At 42.5% G+C, this 24,782-nt stretch overlaps 2 protein-coding genes across 6 annotated transcripts in view; both read right to left on the bottom strand.

The window, feature by feature from the left end:
* zmp:0000001168 (signal-induced proliferation-associated protein 1) overlaps positions 1-12,009 on the bottom strand; it is a 34,784-nt gene extending 22,775 nt beyond the window's left edge. For 3 of the 4 annotated variants that reach the window (XM_041951732.1, XM_041951736.1, XM_041951737.1), the window contains exon 1: positions 10,917-11,201. The gene's annotated coding sequence lies outside the window, so the exon portion shown is untranslated. Of the gene's footprint in view, positions 1-10,916; positions 11,202-11,894 lie in introns of those variants that run through there. The other variant, XM_041951735.1, reaches the window with a different exon arrangement.
* A 2,213-nt stretch (positions 12,010-14,222) lies between these two features.
* On the bottom strand, positions 14,223-24,276 carry LOC121617108 (histone acetyltransferase KAT5). 2 transcript variants are annotated; one of them, XM_041952146.1, is made up of 16 exons: positions 24,230-24,276; positions 24,083-24,149; positions 23,170-23,238; positions 22,893-23,029; positions 21,325-21,393; positions 21,055-21,237; positions 20,308-20,478; positions 20,148-20,222; positions 18,782-18,844; positions 18,266-18,514; positions 18,077-18,166; positions 17,837-17,977; positions 17,631-17,724; positions 17,359-17,518; positions 17,164-17,245; positions 14,223-16,643 (listed from the first exon to the last, which is right to left on the bottom strand). In XM_041952146.1, the coding sequence occupies exons 1-16, from the start codon at positions 24,257-24,259 to the stop codon at positions 16,509-16,511; spliced, it is 1,815 nt and encodes a 604-aa protein (XP_041808080.1). In that variant the 5' UTR covers positions 24,260-24,276; the 3' UTR covers positions 14,223-16,508. The 2 variants fall into 2 exon arrangements, with proteins under 2 accessions (XP_041808080.1, XP_041808081.1); XM_041952147.1 differs by lacking the exon at positions 21,055-21,237.
* Between the last annotated feature and the right edge of the window lie 506 nt (positions 24,277-24,782).

Below are 24,782 nucleotides of genomic sequence, written 5' to 3'. Positions count from 1 at the left end.
GTCGTCAAAAGGAGCCCAATCTTTTAAAAGCAAAGACAGGCACAAACTGTCCTCTGTCTATGTGTGATACCTTACATATGTGCTAATAAAAAAAGGGACTGGAGAGGTGGAGGTCAATTACTGGGTCCAGGTAGGACTCATGTTTACGTATGTCTGGCCATACCTAGAAGTACAAAGTGAAGAGGAACCTGAAGTGTTTTGTTCCTTCCCCCTCAAGTTTCTGGTCAACTTATTTGGGAACCAATTGTCTGTATTTTCAGCGCATTTTTAGCCGTATGCATTAGCCTGTTGATTTACATTTCATCGTACATCCTCAGAACACAAAAGCAGTCAAGCTTTGTCATTTAAACAACTAGGTCTACATCTTGATCCAAAAAATTGCTACCCTAGAAAAACACATAAATGATTAACAACCATCTTAATGTTTTCCCAGGATACTTCTCGCTGAACAGCCTCATGAGCTGCAGTCTGGCTTAAACCAAACCCTAATATGATCATAAATGGATCATTTCGTAATAGCAGGACTGACTGAGTGGCTATAAAAAAGAACTTCAGGATATTGTGAAGGCTGGAGACAATAAACAGCAACGGAAAGCAGTTTTTGTTTTGTTTTTTTACAAAAGCTTTCAATACAGCTGAATGTACTGTGATTTTAAACGTGCATGGCTTCTGGTTTAAAAAACTGTTTAATGCTGCCTTTTACCGTCATTTTCTAACCTTTTCCAATGCCAGCACCTACTAGAGGCAACTGTGTGCACAGAGAATACTGCTATTTAACAGCAGCTATCTTTTCTCCTGTACGAGGAAACACATGCTCCATAACTGTTAGAGTTGCGTACGCTCGCCCACGTTCATTTCTAGATGTCAGGGAGTGCAGCAGTTGATGGAAACCGTGCGTGACCCCTGATTCTCCCTGAGCTACAACTCTGCCGTCGCAGCAACAGAAACTTGACCGTTCACTGGGCTGGTTAGCAGGAATCACTTAAACACTTTGTATTAAATGACTTTAAGGAAGAACTGCACAGAATTTGATTTTCTGACTCTTTTACTTAAATCACCACGATCTGGTTGTTTTGCCGTATGTCATATATATATAACCCATGTGTCATCTGTAACCTTAGCTAGTCATTCTCCTGCCTTTCAGCCACTGAAGCTGAAGCCACCACATGAATCCAATCATGGATCGTTACTCTGACGTATATTCATACGGTCAGATTATTTCTTAAAACAGCTGCATTCTCAATAGTTTGCAGACGGTGTCGTCCATGCAGTGTTATTCAAGCGTTGCATCAATTTCAATAATTAACAGAATAAAACTGCGTCTTTGTTTCTCTCCTCTGCCACAGGATCAGTCCAGGAGGGATGACCCAGACAAGCAGCTGATGCTCTCCAGGATTTTTTTTTTCCTAAAGACTTGGAGCATTGCTTAAGAACACAGGGAGGACGCTGCCCTCCACAGATCTCCTCACGGTACCAGAGCCGGTCTCCCTCCCCGAGAAACTCAATAATGCATGTAGACAGCAGTGTTTAATCCTGCGTCTCAGAGCTTAAAACTCTGTCAGCAGTCAGTGGACAGTAATGATCTCAGCATTGTGCTCACATGCTCAAGATAAACTGGGCTTTATTTTGGTGCTGAAAAATCAATTTCTTTGTGTGCTGAGCTCCTGCGTCCATCAGGAGTGATGACGGCGTCAGGTCAGCTCGAAACCCTCGGAGCACAGGGAGAAATGTGAAATTACACTGTGCAGTAGCACCATTTGATCTGTTTTTAAGGATTATATCTCTTTGTATACTAGTGCTCAGACAATATTCCTTTGTTCTTTTATACCAGATTCACTTTGAAGGGCCATGACTGCCCAGGGTAGATGTTTGGTTTGAGTGACGACAGTAAATGAGATCCACTTCCATGTGAAGTCCAGGACAAGGTTAATGGCCCTCTGGTGTGCGCCGTCAGGACACAAACTGAAGCCAGAGGACAGTCGTATTAAACATACACCGTTTTGGGGAAGTCATGGTCGCTTGACTTATTTTGCACCCGCTCAAGCAAGTCTGCGTCCTGTGAAACAGGAAGAGATGACTGACTTTTGAACCCTGAGAGGATGAGTGTCGTCATCGTTTCTCCTCCAAACCTCCACACGTTAGGCCAGACTGGCTGCCACGCTGCAATGTGAATGAGCAGCTCTTTGCTTCCCACCAGTTACGTGAGGTAACCTAAACCTCATGTGCTTTTATCATAATTAAGGCTGATGTTGCTGATGTTCATTTGAAGTACTTAACGGTAAGGGAGAGATACAGACGATCAAGATTTCAAGATCAAGATCTGTTTTCTCCTCAGGTGAAGCTGCAGAAATCGGCTTAACAGCTCAGCAGCAATTAGATGTGATCAGTGACAAAAGTTATGCGCTTACGGCAGCCTTATCAACTCCGTCACGTCACGTTGCAGCGCCTGTTTAGACTTGCAATTTGATGCCGTGCTCGTTGCCTTTCTGTCAAAATTGAAGACTGTCATTGTGAAACACACCGCATGCCTCTACGCATTAGGCGAGCAGTCTGTTTTGACATGGGACTTTAAAATGATACATAAAGATGGAGATGGCAGCACTAACGCCATCATCCGACGACATGCTTGTTACTGCACTTCCGCAAGTGTTTAACCAGGCGAGTAAACGTCCAACTTCACAGTCTCCAGGTCAGCTGCTGTAGTGTCGCTGTCTGTCTTCGTAGTTAAAAGCTGCCTCTTAACCACAAGGTCTAAATCAACTCCTTATAGTGATTGATTTTGGGAAATTTAAAGCCTGGCACAGTCTCACTGTCGTTATTGATCCCATACAGCCCTGTTACATCTGAGATCAGGTTGCATCCCTGCTTTGCTGCAGAATATGTGACACTGAACTGCAATGCTTTTAATAAGGTGAATGTGTATTAATGTGGCTGGATGTGATTCAGAAAATGAGTTCATTCTAATGCCCAACACTTGCTCTAGGCATCCTCAATCTTCCCTATCGACCCCCCCCCCCTCCCACCTCCACCACCAGCACTGCGGACAGTGAACTGGGCCAAGTCCTGAGGCTGCTAAGTGGATGGTACTGCAGCACTCTCTTTTTTGTGAGGTACTTTATCTCTTTTTCATTCAAACTGTTTGCAAACGTCAGTCTGAGCTATCGGTCCCCAAAGACACATAATAAGGCAGCATCCCCGGCACCTGGTGCTCAACGGTCCGATTTCAAAAAGCGGATAACTGTCACGGTGGCAGGAAAAAATGTGTGTTTTTTTTTAGGAATTTCGGAAAATTTCAGCCATTACTGTGAGTACTATTTTGCAGCGACAAAGACTGGCAGTCTTGCCGGCAAAGCATTACTATAACCCCCAGTTTGATCCCATCGTTGATAATCATTCATTTCCCTGCTGTTCTCCACACACCCGTGCCTTAAATATTACACATGTATCCTCACTCCCAGAGTGAATTTGACTGTTGCTTTTTCGAATTCTCGCTCTAATGATGTTTTCACAACACTTCCGAGGTGATGCTGACAGATACAGCAACAGAAGCGCAGTTACATTTGAAGAAGTTGTTGGTGTTTATTTCCTCCACCATCCTCAAGCACGTCATCTTGTACTTTTCTCTCGTCGGTTGTGTTACAGCGTATTGATGCTAACTGGCTCGTTCAGGGTTAGCGAAACAACATGTTTCCCCCATGTGTCACTGACATCTACTTCTCCTATTGCAAAGAAGGGATGTGATTGGCTCCAAAAGGCCTGGAGGGGAGCGTATTTCAACTAATGTTAAATGCCTCGGACCAATCAGCAACAAGAGACATGCTTTCTTTGTCTGCACCTGCTCTGCTGTGTAGCACCGTTGTTCTGCATATATGTGGAGGTCAAGCCTCCCTCTGTGCTCCACAGTAGGATAAAACATCATCCCCACACAATCAAATACGTTTGTTTTCAAGGAGAGCTGTCCTCCTTTTAATGTGTCCTTCAAAAAATTGAAAGTAAGTCTTCTGCCTAATGAATTATTAATCAGGCAGGGCAAAAGGGGGCGAGGGTTACCAGGATGTTAATTATTCATTGGCTGGTTGCTCCCTTGTCCACTCTCAAACCATCGGGGATGCACACACAAAACCAGAGCTGATTTATTATGATTTATATCTAAGTCTGTGTCTGCGTCTATATGTGCACGTGTCTCATGTCTTACAGTAAACCAATATGGTTGAGGTCACCCAATGTGTGACTTCAGACATGTCTGACCAGTTTCAGTTCTTTTTGGACCGTTTTTGTAGGACATGAGGTTTTACTAAGAAAACCTCATCAGATACTGTCACTGAGGGAATCTGAAATTGTGCATCTACACGTTCTCTATTATTTTTTATGGTAGCGGCTGCATAATCAGTGAACCTCCCCCTTCTGTAAATGCAAAGAGGAAGTATGCTCAGAAAAGCTCCTTCTATAGCATTGTCCATATTAAAACCTGACTTCCTCTTGTAGTAAATAGTACAACCTAAAACTGATGCAATCTCAAATACAAATTTAAGCACTATTGTTTCCAAAATAACCTACGTGCTGTTCTGCCACAGTTGAAGAAAGTACCTAACTCACGCTATTGTTTGATCTTATTTGCCATGACATCGACACTGTGTGCTGGCAGAGCACTGCCACTTCCTGTGTATCTGAAAATACACCTTGTGACAAGCCGTGTGTGACGGAGGGTCTGGCAGAGAGATTTAAGGCCCAAATGTGAGATGGCTTCAGTGCATGTGTGTGTCTTTGTGTGCCTTTGCTGACTCTATAAAAGCCTTATACATGTGGCGCACAGTGACAGGAAGAGCAGCTGTCCCTCTGTGGCAGCCTTGTGTGTGTGTGTGTGTGTGTGAGGGAAAGGAACTGACCCTCAGCTTCATGACTGCATTGATTATGTTGAGCTGCAGTTCACTGTTACTTCTCTGTCATCAGTGTAACCAGCCCTGAGGCAGAGGAAAAGAGATTGGCCAGTATTGCTTTAATAGCACTCTGGATTGTTACCCTACCTTGTCCACACTCAGAGGAAGAGACGCCGACCTCCTCCGCTTCCTCACTGTCCCTATTGTCTGCCCAAATGCAGCTGAGTGCCCATGAAATGGCTGCAGCACCAACAGTACCCACACTTGATCCCCGTTTCTCAGCTGAAAATCTTTGTTTATGGGAGCACACCTCTGAGAGCTTTCTGCGGGGAAGTGCTGCTTATGACTTGAGGTGCTGCAGGCCACTTCTAAACAGCTGCCATCAAACATACAAGCTACACAGGCTCAGCCTATGCCCGTTATGATCTGCTATGATTATTCGCAGAAACAGAATACTTTCTCTTGCTGACTTTGACAGCGCAGGCATGGGTAACACCACCCATCAGTTAGTATGTAGTGACTCTTATGGTATATTTTCACCATTTACATATTATCATTATTTTTGTCAATTAATATTTTGAGTTTCATGGTAAAATATACAAATACTGAAAAAAATGCCTCGATTTTAAATAGTAAATCAACATTATGCATTTATTTGCAATAAAATGCAAAAAAAAAAAGAAGAAAAGTTGCAGAGGAGATGGGCAGCAGTGATGTAGTGTTAGCATTTACCTCAAAACCTGCACCTCCACCGTAAAGAAAAGTCCCAAAATCCTAATGATCCAAACGTGAACAAATATCCTACTAACACACTCTTTTTGGGGAGGCCCACCGTACATCTGCACATCACAGACAAGCACTTGCTGCAGTTTACAGCCTCTCTCCCGCCCGGTGGCTTTGTGTCATTTACACCAGCGGCTCTGCACCTTCTGACCTACATAAAAACGAGCGGCTCGTGCACCAGTATGCTAACCATGATGATGCAGATAGCGGCTGATTTACTGACACTTTCCCTGCGATGCTCTGGGCGTAGGCTGTGGTCGTAAGCATGAAGAGGTTCGGTACGTATGTGGCTTTACAGACCTGTAAATGAAAACACACCACATGCGTCACCAGGACGCTGCTATGCATCATGTGAATTACCAGCATGCACTAATCCCTGCATGGAATGATTCACTGAGCCATTACAACCTGCTCAGCTGTTAAGTTTATCAGCGTCTGCCTGGAGCCAACATTATTATTTCTGGTGCTGTTTTTTCTCCACTAAGGTATAAAATTGACACATAATCACTGTGACTGCAAGGCACATATTTGTGTCACATTAATTAAAATGACCAAGAATAAGAGAAGTGTGGCAGAACTTAATTTCAAAGCAAATGCGAGACACCTCTCGCCCCTCCAGCCCTCTTCCCTCCGCTGAGGTCACGTCTCACAGCCAGTTTCCGCTGTGCGGTGGCTGTTTACAGACAGCGCAGCAATGAAAGGTATCTGCTCAAACTGCTCTCTCTCACTTCTTCATTAGCGCGGCCTTTAGCGAGTAAATGAAACAGTTCAGGTTGCAACTTCCTCCTCATAGTTGTGACAGAACAAAGAGGCTCTTCAGTCTGAACCAAATACATTGAGGACCCCTAACATTTCATGCATTATCCTGAGAATAGAATATTCTTCATGAGAGTATTTTTACCCTCCCCTCAGCGTGGGATGCTTTCGGCCTTTCTGATCTCTATCTGCCAAGTGTGGGGATGAAGTGACGTGGCGAGAGCGTGAATAGATGGTCCTGGTCTGCTTTCAGTGGCTCTGAATACCCTTCAGTGCACTTCTCCTGTAATAGCAATGAGAACAATGAAAAGGAGCCACCGCACCACTTAATGCTTTAATGTACGTATGACATAACTGAGAGGGACCTTACGATTGAGGACAATAAGCTCTATTGGATTTCCTTTAAAAATGAATTACAACTTCACAACATGAACATGGTGTATGTTGAGAGATTTTTATACACGTGGCTTGTCTAAATATAACAGCTGTACACAGAAGTATTCACAGCAGATGCTTACATAAATATGTCTCACGGAGGCAACAGCTTCCACATATTTTAGGACTATTACATCAGGGTTTTGTTGTTAGAAATCCCTGGCTCAATTTCTCACTCTCCCTCTTTATCTCTCCATAGAAAGTGCAATAATTACCCAAACTGCTGCAACATAATTCATTTAAATAGTTCTAAACCACCATTCATCAATAATGATTATTTTCTTTGTGCTTCAAGCACCTATTTCTTTGTTCAGCCTTGACTTCACGCTCGTGCAGCCGATGATTTTGTGAGGGGCTTCGAAAGCGATATGAAGACTATTATTCCTTTGTATCATTTCAAACATTTTACAGAATAGTTTTGTGCAGACGGCGTGTGCTGCAAAACCGTCGACTCTGCAGCGATTGAGAACTGAACTAAAAACCAAAATATTTGTCATCCCAATGGATCTCTACTCTGAATGAGTAATTCTGTTGCATTTTAATAAAACACCCTGTGCTCTTTCTTAATTGTGCCGCTGGCTGGTTTAAAAAGGGCGACAGCCTCAGACAAAACCAGCGAGGCCTGATCCTCCATTAAGACCAGTGGCCAAAAGAGGGGACAGGTGACAAAAGAGAGAAAGAGCTTAGAGGATCCACCCAGTGGCTTACAGTGCCAGCATCCTGCCATCGGACGAGGAGAAGGCTCCGCCTGTCCAACTGCCTTCCTCGCTGAGCCCCCACAGGGAGCCTGCCGGGGTGTAGCCATGCAAAATGGCTCCAAAATGAGAGGAATGATACGATGCTGACTCAGAGCAGAGCAAAATCTGCCTGGTAACCTCGCAACGTGCTCATCTAAATCTCAGTGCAAAAACAGATCAAAGTCACACTGCTCATATCTGTGCTGGAGCATTAGACAACTTTTTGTTCAAATATACATACGCAGGAAAACTGGAGGCATGTATAGAAATAACTTTTTTTGCAGCCTGTATTTTGCTCGCATTGTCGAGTGAAGACGGCTGATTGTTGACTGTTGTCAGCTATGAAGCTGATGCTCTGCGGGCAGAGAGTCAGTCTGAGAGCCACGGTATCATTCAGAACAGAAACAGGACAAACAGTGTGAGCTAAAGTTGAAATCCTGGCAGACAAACAGCACCAGGAGACATCGGCCTGGATCTAACGGCGCTGATGGTGACTCAATATCACTGCACGGCTGTGTGATGCCACTAACAGTCATCATCGTTATTCAGCGTAAAGCACACAAAGGTTATTCACTTCCCCACCTGTATCTGAAAGGGCAAACAATGAAAACATGTCTCTCTCCTGCAGTCCTTTGTGTGCTTTTATGATTTGGCTTCACGACGAGGATGATGGCTTCTGGTGTCAGAGGTTATGGGTTGGCATAAAACAGAGACAGAGGGAGCATTTAGGGATTATTTTAATGGCACTGCCTCTCTGCTAGACAACACTGATTCTGTATCCACAATGTGACACGCACATGTATACAGTCAGCCTCTCTTGGCTCTTGTTTGGTGCAGGAAATAAAAGTAGGGCGATCGATTCAAGAGTCTCCTCTGACTCTGCTCCCCTCCTACTCAACCTGGAATAGTACGAGTCCCACAGAAGAAGCCTCTCACAGGAGAAGACACCCATGGGTTGTAATTTACTGCGCTAAAAAACAACAGAACACTTGTGCATGCGTGCTGTTCTCTGGTCATGGGCATTTCAGTTTAGCTCTTTTGAGCTAAGATGAAATGCGTCGCCTCCAGTTCGACAGCTGCTGGACTGAAGACCAGCAGACTGAGTCCTCATACATTCATGCAGAAACTTCATGAGGACCGACCGTCAAGTGTCAAGTGTGTCAAATGTGGGCTGGAAAGATTCGACTCCAAAATGTGCTCATATCCCAGATGTCACAGTATCCAACCCGGAGCTGAAACAATTAGCCAGTCAATCAATGTCGACTTAATTGTTTAAAATGCTCTGTTTCCAGCTTCTCAAATGTGAAGCTTCGCTCAGCTTCTTTGCTTTCTATGATAGCAAACTAAATATTTTTTGGTCTTGAAGTGCGCGCATTTTGAAGTAATCAGCTTCCACTCTGTGAAATGATGATTCTAGCAGCCAAACAAGTAATCGACTAATCCAGGAAATAATCAACAGATTAATCGATAGGATGAGATGAAATTCTTCACTGCAGCCCTAATCCAAACGTCTCTTATCTCTCATCACTGCTCACACGCGAAGCTGTAATTCCTCAGTAATGGCAGGCAGACATGTGAGCGCCATACATGTAATTGTTTGAGGTGATTCGATAATGGAAAGCAATTAAAACAAACCGGTGCTAATTATTAAACTACTTTACAAAGAGAGTGAATTTCCATCTGTTTGACTGAGGAAACGTCTTTTTGTTTGGTTATTCTGGTATTAGTGGGCTTTTGAATCAAATTCGGTTGTGTGCACCTGCTCTGACAAACAATACACAACATTTAGGCACTGCTGGTGTTAGTCCGATTATATTCTGTGTTACTGTTTTGATATATACTGTAAATGCAGCGCAGTGGATGGCAGCAGAACAAAAGTCGACAGCAGCTGAGTCGCATGAATAGGCTGCATACTGTTAGCACCGTTATGTCAGTGCACTTCATGCAGGCACACTTGTCATTTACCATAGAGAATGACTGTGGGTAGAGCGAAACAAGGTGGATGCTCACACACAGACACACACACACACACGCACCTAGCAAGCCTGCATTCAAAGTTGACCCTGATGGAAAACATCACACACCCTCCTGCCAGTCTCGCCAGGAACACAAACACAATGCCACCAAGTCACATTCAGCTGTCACACATCCTTCCTTCCATCATGTCAGGTCCAACTGCATTTCATTGTTTAAAATGCTAATGTGAACCACAGTGAATACCACATAGCATGAGGAGCCATGCAGCTCAATGTAAATTAAATGGCCCGTCCTTTGAGTGCACTGGCTTATGTAAGCTGCTGCTGCTTGTCCCCCCCCCCCCCCACCCCCCACCCCCCAGCTCTCCATCCCTGCTTTTCTTTCCCTTCAGCAGCCTTATCCATCCCCTGAAACCCTAACGTCTCGTAAACACGGCCCCATCCTGAATCAGAGAGGGCAGCGAGGAGGGCGAGGAGGGAGGGGGCCTTACTCCCGCATCCCTCATTTTCTCTGCCACCTTGAAAACAACACCCCAATTCCGGTTGTGGTTCTCCATTCCATCATTGTTTGTGCACATCACATGCAGTGGTGTTACAATGCTCTCCATCCACACAAATCCCCTGCACACCACAGGCGGCTCTGGCCTTTGCAAAGATGCATCTAGAAAATAATAATAAAAAAAAACCCAGCTCCTTTTTTTGTTCCTGCATCTTCTTTCTCTCTTTCATTCTCTCAGTGTCCCTCCATCCTCCCCTCACCTCCCCTCCCCTCCTCCCTCCACCTTGCCCTCATCTCGGAGTCCTGCAGCCACAAGCGCTCTACAGCAAGGCTTCGCGGTGGCTTCTTCACAATGTCACAACACTGTTTTTAAGACCATCCTGCCTCGTTGGAGAGCGCACAATGGAGAGAGACAGGAAAGATGATGGGGGGGTTAGTGTTGGGAGAGGAGGAGGGGAAGGGGAGCCAGGGGGGAGGCCGGGGATGAAATGCGACAAAGGTTGCGAGCTGGATTCAAACCTACAATGTCGCGTGTAAATGGTATGTACGAGGGCGCCTTAGCTCACTGAGTAAAATGCATTTTTAAAGAGCTGACAGCACAATGGGCAGAGAGGGAGCGGGAGGGTAAGCTGGATCATGATATGATAACGCCAAGCCATTATTTCATCTCCTTCTTGCTCTCATACATTGTCTCTGGTTGGCTCGTGTGAGTATAAGAGCATGCCTGTACGGAGGTATGTGGCACACACGGTGTGCAGATCCGTCCATCTGAATTCATTATCATCAGAAAGAGGACACGGGGAGGCTGGAATGTGAATTCTCTCTAATCGCAGCACAGAAAGAAAAGGCTTACCTCCACATTTCAGCTCTGCTCGACCCTGCCTTGTTTCATCCTGTTCCTCTCTGCCGACTCCCTCCCCTTCTCTCCCCATGACAGCATTTTTCTGCTATCTATCTCCACGGTGAGGCTCTTTCTCCTCCTCCTTCAGTTCCTCCTGTCTGCCGTTCTCTTCCTCTCTCCAAAAATAAAATAAAGCAACAGAACACACGCGCACACTTCCCGATCTGTGTCTGCCGGCTCCTCTATTCTGTTGCTAAAGTCAAGAGGCAGGTTGATTTGTGCTGTCCTCCTCCCTCTTTCTCCCTCTCGCGCTGATTCTATTCCATTCACATCACACTAAAGCCAACCCCCTCTTTCTCCTCCTCCTCCTCCTCTCTCTCTCTCTCTCTCACACAGCTTCACCCAGCCTCTCTCTCCCCCCCCCCCGTCTCCTTGTCAGAGAGAGGTTGAGGCAGCGACGGACAGCAGAGACCAAAAGGAGAGCTCTCTGTGCCTGAAACTGAAATTCAAAATGCTTCAGGGGAAGGAATGTGAATTTAGAAATGTGCTGAATCAAGGACTCCAGATCCTCATATGATAAAGTGACACGCACAGCCAGAAACGTGGCAGATTAGATGCTGATGCAATGATGTATCAAGACAGCCACCTACCACAGTCTTACTAATATATTGATGAACAGAGACATTTTCATTCTTCTGTCCCAAAACCAACATTTCTGCACAAGAGGGATAAAGACTCCAGAGCAGACTCAGGGGCAAGGGTGAAAATGGCTTTGTGTGTGTGTGTGTGTGTGTGTTTGTGTGTGTTTGTGTGTGTGACAGTCTGTTTATTTGTAGAGACCTCTGTGTACTCCCCAAACGTAGTCAGTGGAGGGCTGAGACCATAACAAACAACCAACCTGCTTCAGAACAATGAGAGCGTAGGAGTGTAACAACATAGCTTTCCTTTCCCATCAGACACTGCACCACCTTAAAAAAAAAAACAACATACCTGAGAGTTTGGATGAAGCTTTTCATGATGCTCATGAGAGGAGAGGATTCATGCTGCTTAACCTACACCGCAGCAGAGCCGAGAGTCCGGCACCATCCCCCTAATTACTGTATGGAGGCTCGTCCCGGCCGTACCATATGGCTGCGTGTGTTACCAGGTCAGCGGCTCTGGTCTGGGGTTGGGGGCAGGGAGGAGGAGCGGCCTGCGTTGTTGGTGGAGTGTGTCTCGAGGAGATAAGAAATATAAAAGCAGAGGCACCAGTTGATGGTAGTTGAACAGTTTTCTTAAAAACAAGCGTACCTCATCGCGTGTTTATCGGTGGTCAGGAGGGGTTTTGGGGGTTTGCTGCTTCCTCCAGTGTTCAGCGCGGTTTTCAAAACAAGAGAACGAAACTGAATTTCACAGCGTGGACTTCATGGATATCTTATGCATGTGAACTGAAAAATTAAACATCAAACTATGAATATTCATGAATATAACTATGAATATACATTTCCAAATGAAGCCATATTCTGATGCCATTAATGAACTTGGTTTCTATGGCAGGTTTAGTTTTCAGAGCAGGGGGGTTGATTTGTGATCAACTGAGCTTCTCAAACTGTTCGTCTCACCAGAGGTCATTTTGTAAATGAGATGCCGCCACGACAATCAGTGCTGCAGTGACACCGTGTGGAAATGTTCCACTGAGACCACGAAGACTCTTAATGCTTGCAGCTCTGCAGACAAACACATCTTTATGTTCAAAGTTTTGTCCCTCGTGTGTCATGTTACATATTACTAGGTTTGAAACAATGGCAGCCAAAGAGGTATCCTGAGCTGCCAGCACAATAAAAACCAAGATTCATTCACAAAGTTCAAGCCAAGTGAATTACAACCTGAATGCTAGAATGCTTTGTCACGTATAAACCCTTAATTTCCATTAATGAATCATAATAGAGATCACATTTTGTCCTCCAAAGTGACAGCTGTTAATGGATATCTTTCAACAGTCTAACACAATCAGCTGTGCAGTGGCTGCAATCCAACAACTGAGTACTATAACTGCGACTAATGACTATTTTCATTAAAAATATATTTTTCTCGATTAAGAAAGTGTGACAACTGCTCATCAAAATTTCCCAGAACACAAGATGACATATTCAGCTGTCCTGTTTTGTCCGACATGCAACCCAAAACCAAAATTTAGCCTATAAGTGTAATCTTATAAGACAAAGAAAGGCAGCAAATCACATAAAGAAGCTGAAAACAGACATCTTTCAAATTCATTTGCTTGAAATGTAACTAAAATATTGACAAAATAGTGGCTAATGAATTTTCTGTTGCTCTAATTAATTAACTCATCTAGTTTACATATATTTTCTTCCTTCTTCTGAGTTTTTATCAGAACAATTAATAAGAAATGAAACATATGGCCTCCTCTGATCTCAGAGGTCCAGATAAAGCAGAATGTGCCACCAGTCAGGAATCAGGATGAGGAAATGCTAAACGTCAGAAAGACTTCCCAAATGAGATACGTGAGGAGGATGTGAGATGAGTGTGAAATTCCTCTCTGTCCTCCATGGGGGCTGCTGTGTCTCTGCAGGTACGGGGGGGAAATGGGTGTGATGTGGTGTTGGGAGGGAATTCACCAGTCAGTGCAACCAAATGACAGAGAGGATATTTCCAACCTGACTTGCAGGTATTAAACGGCATCAGTCCCGAGCAATGAGAGCATGCAGATTCATTTTAAAATGTAAAGATGTAAAGGTGTGGCTCAGCAGCAGCCAATAACGAGTCCAGGAAAATCAATTAACCCACACAGACCGCAGCGGCTTTAGGCTCCCTCCTCAGTTCACATCATATTTAAAGTTATTACCTGCAAGCGTGGAGGTTTCTTTCTGTTGTTCACACTCACCCAGTCCCTCGCCAGCTGTAACACAATTACAATGGTCAGGTTGCAGGTTGTATTAAATTTACCCTCCAACAAGCATCCACTCTTGCTTAATTTTAGCCTGTGGTTTCAACTTTGTTGATGCAGTTTTACTCACACGCAGGGGAAATTGTAATGTTGCCCCCTGGTGGCCAATGTACAAACTTACTGAAAAAGGAGGTTCAATCCAGACGGCATCTTATGACTGGTGACCACACTGTGTGTTCATTCTGCACAGCTCTGCAGGGTCATTCATTTTACAGAATTGAAGAGTAACTTCAGCAACCTCTGCATATGACCTGTTTAACACCGGCTCGTCTTCTTACCTGTGTATACACCTTAATCTCAGGCCACTCTGCCAATAAAAATGCAGCATACTCAGAGACTCGCTTTTAAAGACAAACATTCAAAGCACATTGGGATTTTTAAAAGATTCTTTTTTTTTTTTAACAATTCAACAAGCTTTTCATATCAAACGTTCAAATCATACTCTCAACTGTGTTTCACTTAAAGATATACTAAATCATTTCAAAAGGGTCAATTCACCATCCTTCGTGACATGTAAACATAAAACACAAACTGAACGTAAGATTTCAATTTTAGGTCTCTTCCTGTTGTGCAGCCAGTTAGTTTACATTAAGTACAAAAAAACAAAAACAAAAGAACAGACAACTGTACACAAAATTTACATTCCTCTAACAGTTCAACATGGCTTCTGTCTTCTAAGCTTTTTTTTTCTTTTTACAATCAGGTTCAGTATGTACAGTTATGGGCAACATGTCGAATTTGGGGATTGATTTGTCTCATTGCACACTGTACAGATGATCATGACTGGATTATCTGAAAAAAGGAAGAAACGTCCACCTGAATGATCACAAAGAGCATAAATATTTCTAACTATTTAACAAAAATGAAAAATAAAAAACAGAGGTAAGACTGTAAAAGATAACAAACCTGACTCGACCATGTTGGTTCAGAATCACAATGAACTGAAAGTTACTCCCCATGTGATGAGAAACTAGAGGGGCAGGTATCTTACTCCCAACAGATCTGAAAACGGGGTTGCTTGTGCCTTTTCCTTGTTTACACACTCACAACTCACATCTCATTGAATCACGCACATACGTGTGAGTGTGCTTTTGAGAAATGTTTTGAAGCCTGCACACAGAGTGATGACTTAATCTTGGAGTGCTGTTCAGACATGAGTTGTCTCATTGTTTAATGAGTGCTACAGATACATTTTCTATCAGCTGACGCTTCTCAAATGAGTAAAAAATAAAGTGATCTTATTGGACAGTCACACAAAGAGCTTTAGCCAAGAAGACATTTAACTGTGGACCTCTAGTAATTTGTTATAATTGCAGAGGTCATCCGTCATATCATCTATCTGTAAATTACAAATTTTACCATAAATTACTGACAATATTGTACCAAACACAGAGGTCATGTGACGATATTAGTCCCATGTGAATCTGCACCTCTGTGATTTAGGGTCGTCGTATTTTTGTTGTCAGACAACAGAAACAATTCTGAAATTTGATCACGGCTCATAATATATTGAGCAGCGGTTAAAAGCTGTGCTGTGAGATCGGCTACCTTGATGTTTAAAATGAGCGATGACAGAGAAGGTTAGGAGCAACGAAAGGTCGTATTAAAGGACAGCAACAGAGCATCTGTTACTTGATCTAAATGAGCTGAAATGTGTAAATATGAATGTAACACATGCAAAGAGTGGCCAAAACAACCGTGATCTATCTAATTAACGTGGCTGCTGAAGGACAGATGTGCATGGGGTGAAAACACGCTTTCCTTGTTGAATTTAAGGAAAATTAATCCCCTTTCTTTCTAAAGGTCCAGTGTGTAGGCTTTAGTGTCATCTGGTGGTGAGGTTGCAGACTGCAACCCCAATACCCCCCCATATCACACCTCCCTTTAAAACCTTTTTAGAGAATTTATAGAGGCCGCAAAACTCGAGAAGAGCACGAAAGGTGTTCTCTTAAGCCAGAGCTTGGTTTGTCCATTCTGGGCCACTTTATAAACAAGGTGGTATAAAAAAAGGGGGACTTTGTGGAAGAGGACCCGCTCTCTCTGTAGATATAAAGAGCTCATTCTGAAGTAAAGCAAAACACAACCACTCTTTTTTCAGGTAAATTCACACTATTGAAAACATACTTATTAATCATATATTCCAATTCTGTCATACTCTGCAAATAGATCCCCCTAAATCTTACACACTGGTCCTTTAATGTGATGAGCAAATATCTACTGTAGAACTCAAAATATTTTTAAAACCACCTTCTTGTTTTCACAAGGTGGTCTGTATTTTGCCACTTCAAGCTTTAATTTACACTATTAAACAGACACCATATCTCACTTTTAACGCACTGTCGGTCATTAACAGAATCTTTTACACAGTAGAAGGTGTATTTTTTGGCGCGTCACTGTCAACCAGTGTCTCTTTTGTCCCTGCCCTGTGTTCAAGAGCATTTAAAACTGACAATAGATAATGAATATTCACAATAAAAGCATACAGTATGCATCTCAAGTGACAATTTAGGTTCCTTGTTTCTTATCTAAAGACGAGTCCTGGGTTCAAAAACGACCCTCTTGATGCAGCTTGTGAGAAACCTTTAGGTGATCCACCGTTTGTTTTCAGTCTGGTATCTGCCGGTTGGGGCGGGCATTCAGTGGGCCAGGCCGGGACTCTACCACTTGCCCCTCTTACTCCAGTCCTTAGGTGTGAAGTGAAGGCATTTTGGATCTATGCGCAAGTGTCTCTTCTGCATCGCTCTTTCGTGTCCATCCACAATGTCCTCTGAAAGGGTCAGGATGTACTGACCCTGCATTCAAGAGACAAGACAATGTTAACATTTTTACAGTACCGCTTCACATTTTTTCCAGCACCCTGCATGTGTTTTTGTGGAAAGTAAACACCTATGATTTCATCAATATGTGGTGTGACTGGACACCAATAGTGTGTGCATTAATTTTCACACAACCAACAACTAAATCAGTCAAATTGCAAAGTTTTTGTCCTCAGTATGAAAACATTCCTCCAATGTAAGATTAAAACCATCTGAAACATTTTAGCGTCCTTTCAAGCTAACAGTTGAATGGAAAGTTGTGCAAAGACTAGTGATGAAAGTGGGGAGGGGCAGTATTTTGTCTCACAATTTTAGTATTCAACAGTGGAAAGCATCAAATTACTGACTTCCCCCGTTTATCCATTTACACTTCAGCAATCCACGTCAAGCACAGGGGGGATAAGTCTCCATTTAGAGGAAGAGGGGGAATGCTAAACGCCTGCATGCTGCACATGCAGATGAATCAGGAAGGGCAGAGTTAAGGATGGTCTCTCACCTTGTAATAGTTAATGAGATTGAGGTACTGAAGTGTTGAAATAACGTCTTCTTTCTTCACACTTGTGATCTCACTGATCTCACTGGAGGTTTAAAAAAAGGCAAAAAGAAAAGGGAGCTAATCATTAAACTGCTGTTTAAAAATGATTCTTGGGAGACAATTAAAGGTTGAGATGAATTGGCGAGAGTCACATACTTGATGGTAATCTGCGGCCTTTCCCCATTGTCAGGTTTCAGGTCCATGAGGATTTCCAGGATGGTCTGGGACCAGTAGGAGCGATAGGACAAAAGACCAAGGTCAGAAAGTGGCTTCTCGGGAGTTCCTGTCTTCCCTTCTACCTTGGACAGCTCGTAACCTGACAGGCACACAGTGAACAGATAGACAGCACAGGTGAGTAAATGCCCAAATAATTTCAATGTACGAATATCTACCAAACTTTATGCCACTGTTGTGGATTCCACACTTACTGAACTCAATGAGTAGTTTGCCATAGCCTCTCCGCTGGTAGGGAGGCAGGGTCAGGATGCAGGCAACGTTGTAATCTTCAGTCGACTCTTTTTCCTGCAAACATAAAAAAAAAGACTAAGTTTTGTTGTGGGCTGCCCCCCGGTTAGACAGGGGACCACGTCCAGACTGCAGAGGTAATTCAAAATTCTTTGCATCATTTGTGTACCTTAGAGAAGTAGCCCACTATGTGGAAGCCTTTGGAGTCATACTCCGTCATTACATAAAAGAGGAAAGGGTCTGTGTCGTAATACAAGGTTTTGTGGTCCAGGAAACACTTAGCAAGTAAACACAGGTTCTGGGAATAAGTCTGAAAAATATAACAGACATATTTCAATCAAAAACAACATGGGAATAAAAAAATGCTGTAAGAAATGTTGAGGAGGGAGAAAAATATCACTTTACTAACTTTGTTTTTCCTGCCGTCAATCTCAAAGAATGAAATGGTGCCTTTACGGTAGATCTCGTTGCCTGGAGGATGTCTTAGATTGCATTTTGTCTGTGAAAGATGAAAGACAAGAGGACGAGAGCAATGTGCAGGCAATCTAAGCAGCAAGAGATTAAGGGCTTAAGATGGTGGCATACTGATGATTCTTACCAAATGCCTCTGGAGACACTTCAGGCTTTTGAGGTACTTGAGACAGAATTCACAGAGGTAGAGGATGGGCAGCGTGGTGAGTTCCTGTGGGTATGGTGAAAAGTACCAGGGCTTCAGTCTGTGACGTCCCAGCTCTATGCACTCTATATTTTTCATCCGGGTGACGATGTCATCGTGGCTGCGGTCAGACACCAGGCTGCCCGTCATGCGGGGTGCAGATGGGATGCCGTCCGAACTGTCCTGTGAATCCTGGTGGTAAACAATGTGGACACTGGACACATTAGACACTCTTGGTGCAGTTATTTGATCAAATGAAGTGTATGCATTTTGAGATTTTGAGACATGTAGTTTTCTTTAAATAAGTAACACGTGTAATCACAGTGGCTGTACATGTAACCCAAAGGAATAAACTTGGGTCTGAGGCAAGCAGCCCCTCCTTTCTATTGGACCCACTAAGGCACAGCTGAATTTGGACAGCAACAAACAATCAACGGGCAATAAGGAAATAAAACAGACCTCTGGTGGTGGTAGAAAGACACTGGCACTTTGAGGGTTGTTATACTGCAAAACCTTTATCATCTAGCAGAAAAAGACACAAAAACACAGGCTTTTGGAAACTAAACAGAGAATTGATTCTTTTTATTACTAAACAGTTTGGCTGAGGGGTTAGACTGAAAGCAATAATCTCAGTATAACATTTGTAGTTTTCATGTATTCCAGGGTGGGTTCATCAGGAGCCAGCCAGCAGTGCTGGCAATCACAGGTAGTGAGAGAGATGTTAAACAGTGACTGAAGAGGGAGGAAAGAACAAACGTTTGATATTGGGCTGACAGATTGTTTTGTAATTTTTAAAACAAGCTGGCCACAGTTAGTAGAGATGATGTGAAGTCAGCTGTGTGGTGTAGCTTGACGGAGTAAACAGAAACTCCAGCCGCGGCCTGACCTGCCAGGTTTGGTTTCTGCTGCTTCTACAGACCTTACATTTTTTTCAGTGTATAACTGCCTTCTTAGCAGTATCTAATCAGGCTACACCACTCATCTCTCAAAAACAATGCACATACATTTTAGATTATTTTGTCAAAGATCATTTCATTATTAGAAATGTAGGATCTCCATATAATGATATTTAGCAGATTTTTTTTAAAGCTTGAAAATGACTCACGTCAAAATGTTAAAAAATGCTTTTCATTGTACAGCCGCAACGATTAATTTGGTCACAGCACCGAACAAAACAAAATGAAAAGCCAAAATAATCCAACTCAATTTAACATGAAAATGAAACACAGAAGACTGAAAATCCTGTACAAAGTACATGAATAAATAACCATTCACAGAAAGGATGAACGAACAGCATCCATGTTAGTGTTGTTCATTTCTGTTGTGACAAACATAATGAAACCCACGTTGTGTTAATTTACAAATTAAAATTAGTATGATGGCAAAAATATTTTTGTCAACATACTCATATACTTGTTGTTTCTAAGGATGGTTATAAAGAAATTGTATAAAAATGAGAAGGGAAAACTCTTTTTAAGAGAGTAAAAAAAAAAAAGAGTAATTAAAGCGTTGTGAGAAATGCTTTTTACTTTTCCTTTACTTTTTACCTTTTACTTTTAACACTAGAATATATGACAAAGATAAATAAAATGTTTTTGACTAAGGCGTTGCAGCAACTGTGCACTAATTTAAATTATTTATCCACCTGCTGAATTAGAGAATTTTACCAGAAGTCAGCCTATGTATGAATACTGTATATGTACTTCAGTGTGCAGTTTTCAGAATAAAAGAGGATAAAATGAGGCAGACTCTGACATAAACTATAAACTTGAAATGAGAAAACAATAAGCTGACTGTGAAGATGAAATATACTGAAGTTACATACCTCGTCAGCTGGCCCACAGTTAGCTTTTCTCTTCCTCCCGGGCTGCGAGGGGACGAGTCGTCGGGCAGTGCCGTTCTAGCACCATAAAGAAATGACGTGTTAGTCGGCACTAAAACACTTCCAACTCAAACACTGAAGAACCCAAGAAAATGTTCTTTACCGTTGTGAGCGAGGAGAGCTGGTCATGGTCTTCGCGGGACTTGAAGGTGTTGGTCTCTCTCACAGCAGGAAAAACAGATGCCTGAGAGGCTTCAGCTGAACTTGGCAGGGAGGGCACGGGGGTGGCCGGAGATACCTGAGTCGCCAAGGGGACGGCCTCTACTTTCCTCTTCTGCAGCAGACAAAGGTTGTTAGACATTTGGCTTAAAATGAGTGCAGACAGACCAAACACTTCAACGAATCAAGCTCTTATTGATTCCAGCCAGACAAGAAGCATGTGTTCGACTTTTCAAACACACACCAACGTAATGTTAACAAGCTGAGTATGAAGGAGTGTCATCTTAATATTATCTCCTGTTTGTTCACTAATATGAGTAAAGAATGTGTCTTGGTTTTAATAACCGCATCATGTCAATTTAAAGGTTTTAACAAATTCCTTATCTCCAGGTTAAACTAGTCCAATGTAAATTACACCCTATTTAAACCTGGTATTAAGATGCAACACAGATCAGCTGCGACTGCATTAGGTTTACACTTAGAGCTAAAAATGTGTCATCAGGAGTCTCTTTCATCCTTAAAAAGCCAATCGGCATGCATCAACAACTTTCAACATTTTCCCTGCTGTGTGTGATTTATTGTTAGCTGCTTCAGTACATGTGATTTTCAAAAAAAGATTTCATTTCACTCACAGAACAATTCACCTTCAAAACTACATGAGATCACAACATAAACAGAGAATACCAGCTACCTTGACAGATTTGAAGCTGCAACGTGGCTTGACAAGTCCAGTGCATACACCTGACAAACATTTGGATACACTGTGTGTTAAACCACTTCCAGATGTGATCTGCACGACTGGATCATCATCTTCTCTTTTTGTGTCATGGTTGTTTATATCTGGATTTCCATGCAGTTCAGCATGACCCGACAGCTGTATATGATTCACACAAGATACATGTTAACACCAGGTTTAAACAAGGTTTCAGTCATTTCTAGAATGGGTAAATTCAAGTTGTACCGGTGTGGGAAGGGTTTTGCCTCTGGAAGGAGCTGTGGCAGGTTGTAGGTTGAGATCTAGACTCTTCCTCTGAATTGAACAGAAAGGAAGAGAAGGAAGGGGGTTAACAGGCATCCATTAACCCTCAGGTTCAGACTCAGGTGTTCACTGTGTCCTCAGTAACAACTAACACAGTGTTAAAAATGAGCAGTTGGTTTTGAATCAAGTATGGACACAAAAAGGCAAAAATGAAAACTGATGATCTCAACGTTTCCTTAAGTGTGAAGGCTAGGTTAAATGTATTCCCACGCCCGTGCAGCTAGCAAACACAAGCATATATTATGGTACATTTTAACAAATCATTGTTCAAGCAGCTTGAACACGTTGTACATCATTAGTAAAGTGACCATGTAAATGGCTGCTACTGTCTTGTAGTTGTGTTGAGTTTTTCTGCCCAGTAAAAAAAAATACATTACACCATTGAAGTTATTGACCACTGATTACAAATACTAATCTAACTTGTTGCAATCTACACCATGCAGGCCATTATATCCACATCCAATATTTACAATACAGTAATTGAGATTAACATTAACAGACAATTGACATTATAAGAGCATTGAAGCGAAACAAAAGGCTAACTAGTCTGACATGTGATTGATCTCACTCATATGATAAAAATACCACCCATGGCCTTCCTTAGAGGCATTTTTTCAAACCTCTCAGTCTCTGCTGCAGCAGTCAAACACTGGGATGTAAACTGTGGGCTCATATTGTATAAACGACTGTCTTCACAACAGTAAAATGATGCTGCCTAGGGGTTGATGATGTCTAACAAAATGCTTACAAACTTTTTCTCCTTTTTATATGCATGTCTGTTGGGTATTAATTACTCTCTCTATTTTGTGCACATTTGACCCATTCACAGCCCGACGGGCTGTCCTTACTTTTCCTCCCTGTAGCCCGTGCTTCAGCTACGTAATTAACTAGATCTGATTATAAAAACATATTTCAATTACTAGTCATAGTGATGTAACTGCAAAATACACCAGTGAAAAAAGAGGCAGATGTTCACAGATATTAATCAGAGACAGTGGTAAATCACCTTGCATTATGGCAGAGTCTAATGTGCTGAGCGAGACATGGGGTGACTGACTAACTAACTAATTATTAGTTTAAGGGGTTAGGGTCTCTGGCTGCATTAAAATACACAGTCACCAGTGCAAAGGTGCTAAATGCTTTCATAAATTACTCTTATTGGCTTTTTACTCACAAAGCTTTTATTTCAATAACAAGACTTACCTCACCAAACGGGAAATCCATCGCATTTGGTGGGTGTTAATTCTGGACCCTGTCTGTGTGTGGTAGTGTGTGTGCCAGGGGGCACCCTGGTGTTAGTGTGGACTGGGGGAGGCTTGTAAATCACAATGTTAGAATGGTAGATGGCTCAGTGGCTGATGACGGTCAGCCATCGGCAACATACAATAGCATCGCCCATCGGCCCAACCCGAATGATGCCAAAACTGACTGTGTTGTTACACATGTTTCTGGATCGGAGTGAATCACTCTGAGGCGTCGTATATGCTTACCACTTCTCTTTCTGGGGAACTGGGACGAGAGCCTGGAAGACCATTCTTGGTTGGTGTTTTAGCTTCTTTTTTAGGGAACTGAAGCTTCTTCATGTCCAGCCTGTCCCCTGTGACCCACTCATCCAGGCGCTTGTTGACTTTGAACACAAGCAAATTTACACAAACAAGAACACACCCGCTGTGATGTTTCTGTGTCATGTAATTCATCTGAACAATCAAGTGACTCTAACAGTTAAAATGTCAAAGAAGAAGAGTAAGTAACACAAATTATACTCACAGTCGATATAGTGAACATAGTAAAGCTTTCTCGCAGAGACTTCCTTCACACTTAGAATTTCAGCCAACGCTGCAAGAAAATAAGTCACATTAAAACTTGCACTGACTGAGCTGAAATCAAATGAAAAATTACTGTGATGGACTTCAAGAAAATAACTGATAACACACTATAGATTTACCACTGTGCACAACAAATGAAAACAGATAGCTACCATGTAGCTTTCACTAAACTAGGGCAGCGAGTAATGCTGAAACAATTAGTGGAGTACTCAATTAGCTGATAGATGGAAAAATTAACATTTGCTGATTTAAACTTCACTTGTGAATATTATTGTTACTGTATACTAGAGTGATTATTATTATTATTATTATTATTACTGTTGTACTGTAAGTTAGTAAGTAAGTTGAAACCTTCCCGGAGCTACATTTTGATGGACATTTTTCCACTATCTCTCTCAGTTTCTAAGCAATAACTAGAAAAAACAACTACAACAATAACTTACAGCTACTGTCTCAAAATACATCTAATCTGATACGAGATATTAAAGTGTACAAAAGAAATGTCTGTATTACACAAATGTATTGTCTTGAGCTTTCATAGTGCATCAGAGTGGATAGTTACACTTCTTCAGACCTCTACAACGATTTAAATAAGAAAACTCTAACTCTATGGTAACGAACATTATATCAAAATGCCCCTGACAGCTGGCTATTTAATTTTTTGTTATATGTAACAGTGACTTCTTCAAGCATTCTAATTACATCCATTCACACTGTGCAACTACATGTGTCCGCGGTGCGTGTGGTGTTTACAGTGCTTCAACCAGAGGCCGTGGCGTCTGTTAACAACAGCTGAGGTTCGCTAGTTAGCATTAGCTAGCTTAGCACTGGAAAAACAACCGGACAATACTTACGCCATTCGTCTTCGTGTTCTTGGTTTTTACGGAGAACAGGAAGGCGACAGCCCTCAACAATCTCGACCTACGGAAAACAACACGTTAATTTCCATCCTGAAACTGGTCAATGTATCTAAAATAAAATTATATCGCCCGAAAACCTACCGAAGACGAGTTATCCGCCATTTTCGTCATCTGTGCGAGCAGGAGCAGGGTGTTGTGGGAAAATGCCGGTCTAGCGCAAAGACGAAATAGACAGCAAGATAGAGATCCAACAATGCCTGTGGGGAGCGGAAGTCGGAAAACTAACCCGGAAGAGACAGGTAAGCTGCCTGAACTTTGCTTTGCTTAATATGTCTTCGTTTCAAACAATCCATGTTCCATCAGGTTTATTGTGTAAGTAACATCAGCACTACATTGTTCAAAATTACTAAACACAAATTTACTATTAAAGTTAAATGGCATGATTATCTTGTCAGTTGGACAAAAACAGCAACAGCCACAGCCAAACACTAATATTCCTTCTGAGAAATGACTGCATTCAAAGAACCAACACATTCAATTCTGGGTCAGTGCCTCATGGTGTTGCTGCTGAGACTTAGAGGAGAAACTGAGCCCCCCTACCATAGTGGCAATTATTCAGAACCCACAAACCCAGTCTACATTTAGGGTACAGTACTCCTCTTAGCAATGGTGTGTGCTAGGAGGGTTGGGAATT

Source organism: Chelmon rostratus, chromosome 14, assembly GCF_017976325.1.
Source record: "Chelmon rostratus isolate fCheRos1 chromosome 14, fCheRos1.pri, whole genome shotgun sequence".
Taxonomy (NCBI): domain Eukaryota; kingdom Metazoa; phylum Chordata; class Actinopteri; order Chaetodontiformes; family Chaetodontidae; genus Chelmon; species Chelmon rostratus.
This window is presented reverse-complemented; position numbering and strand designations above follow the sequence as displayed.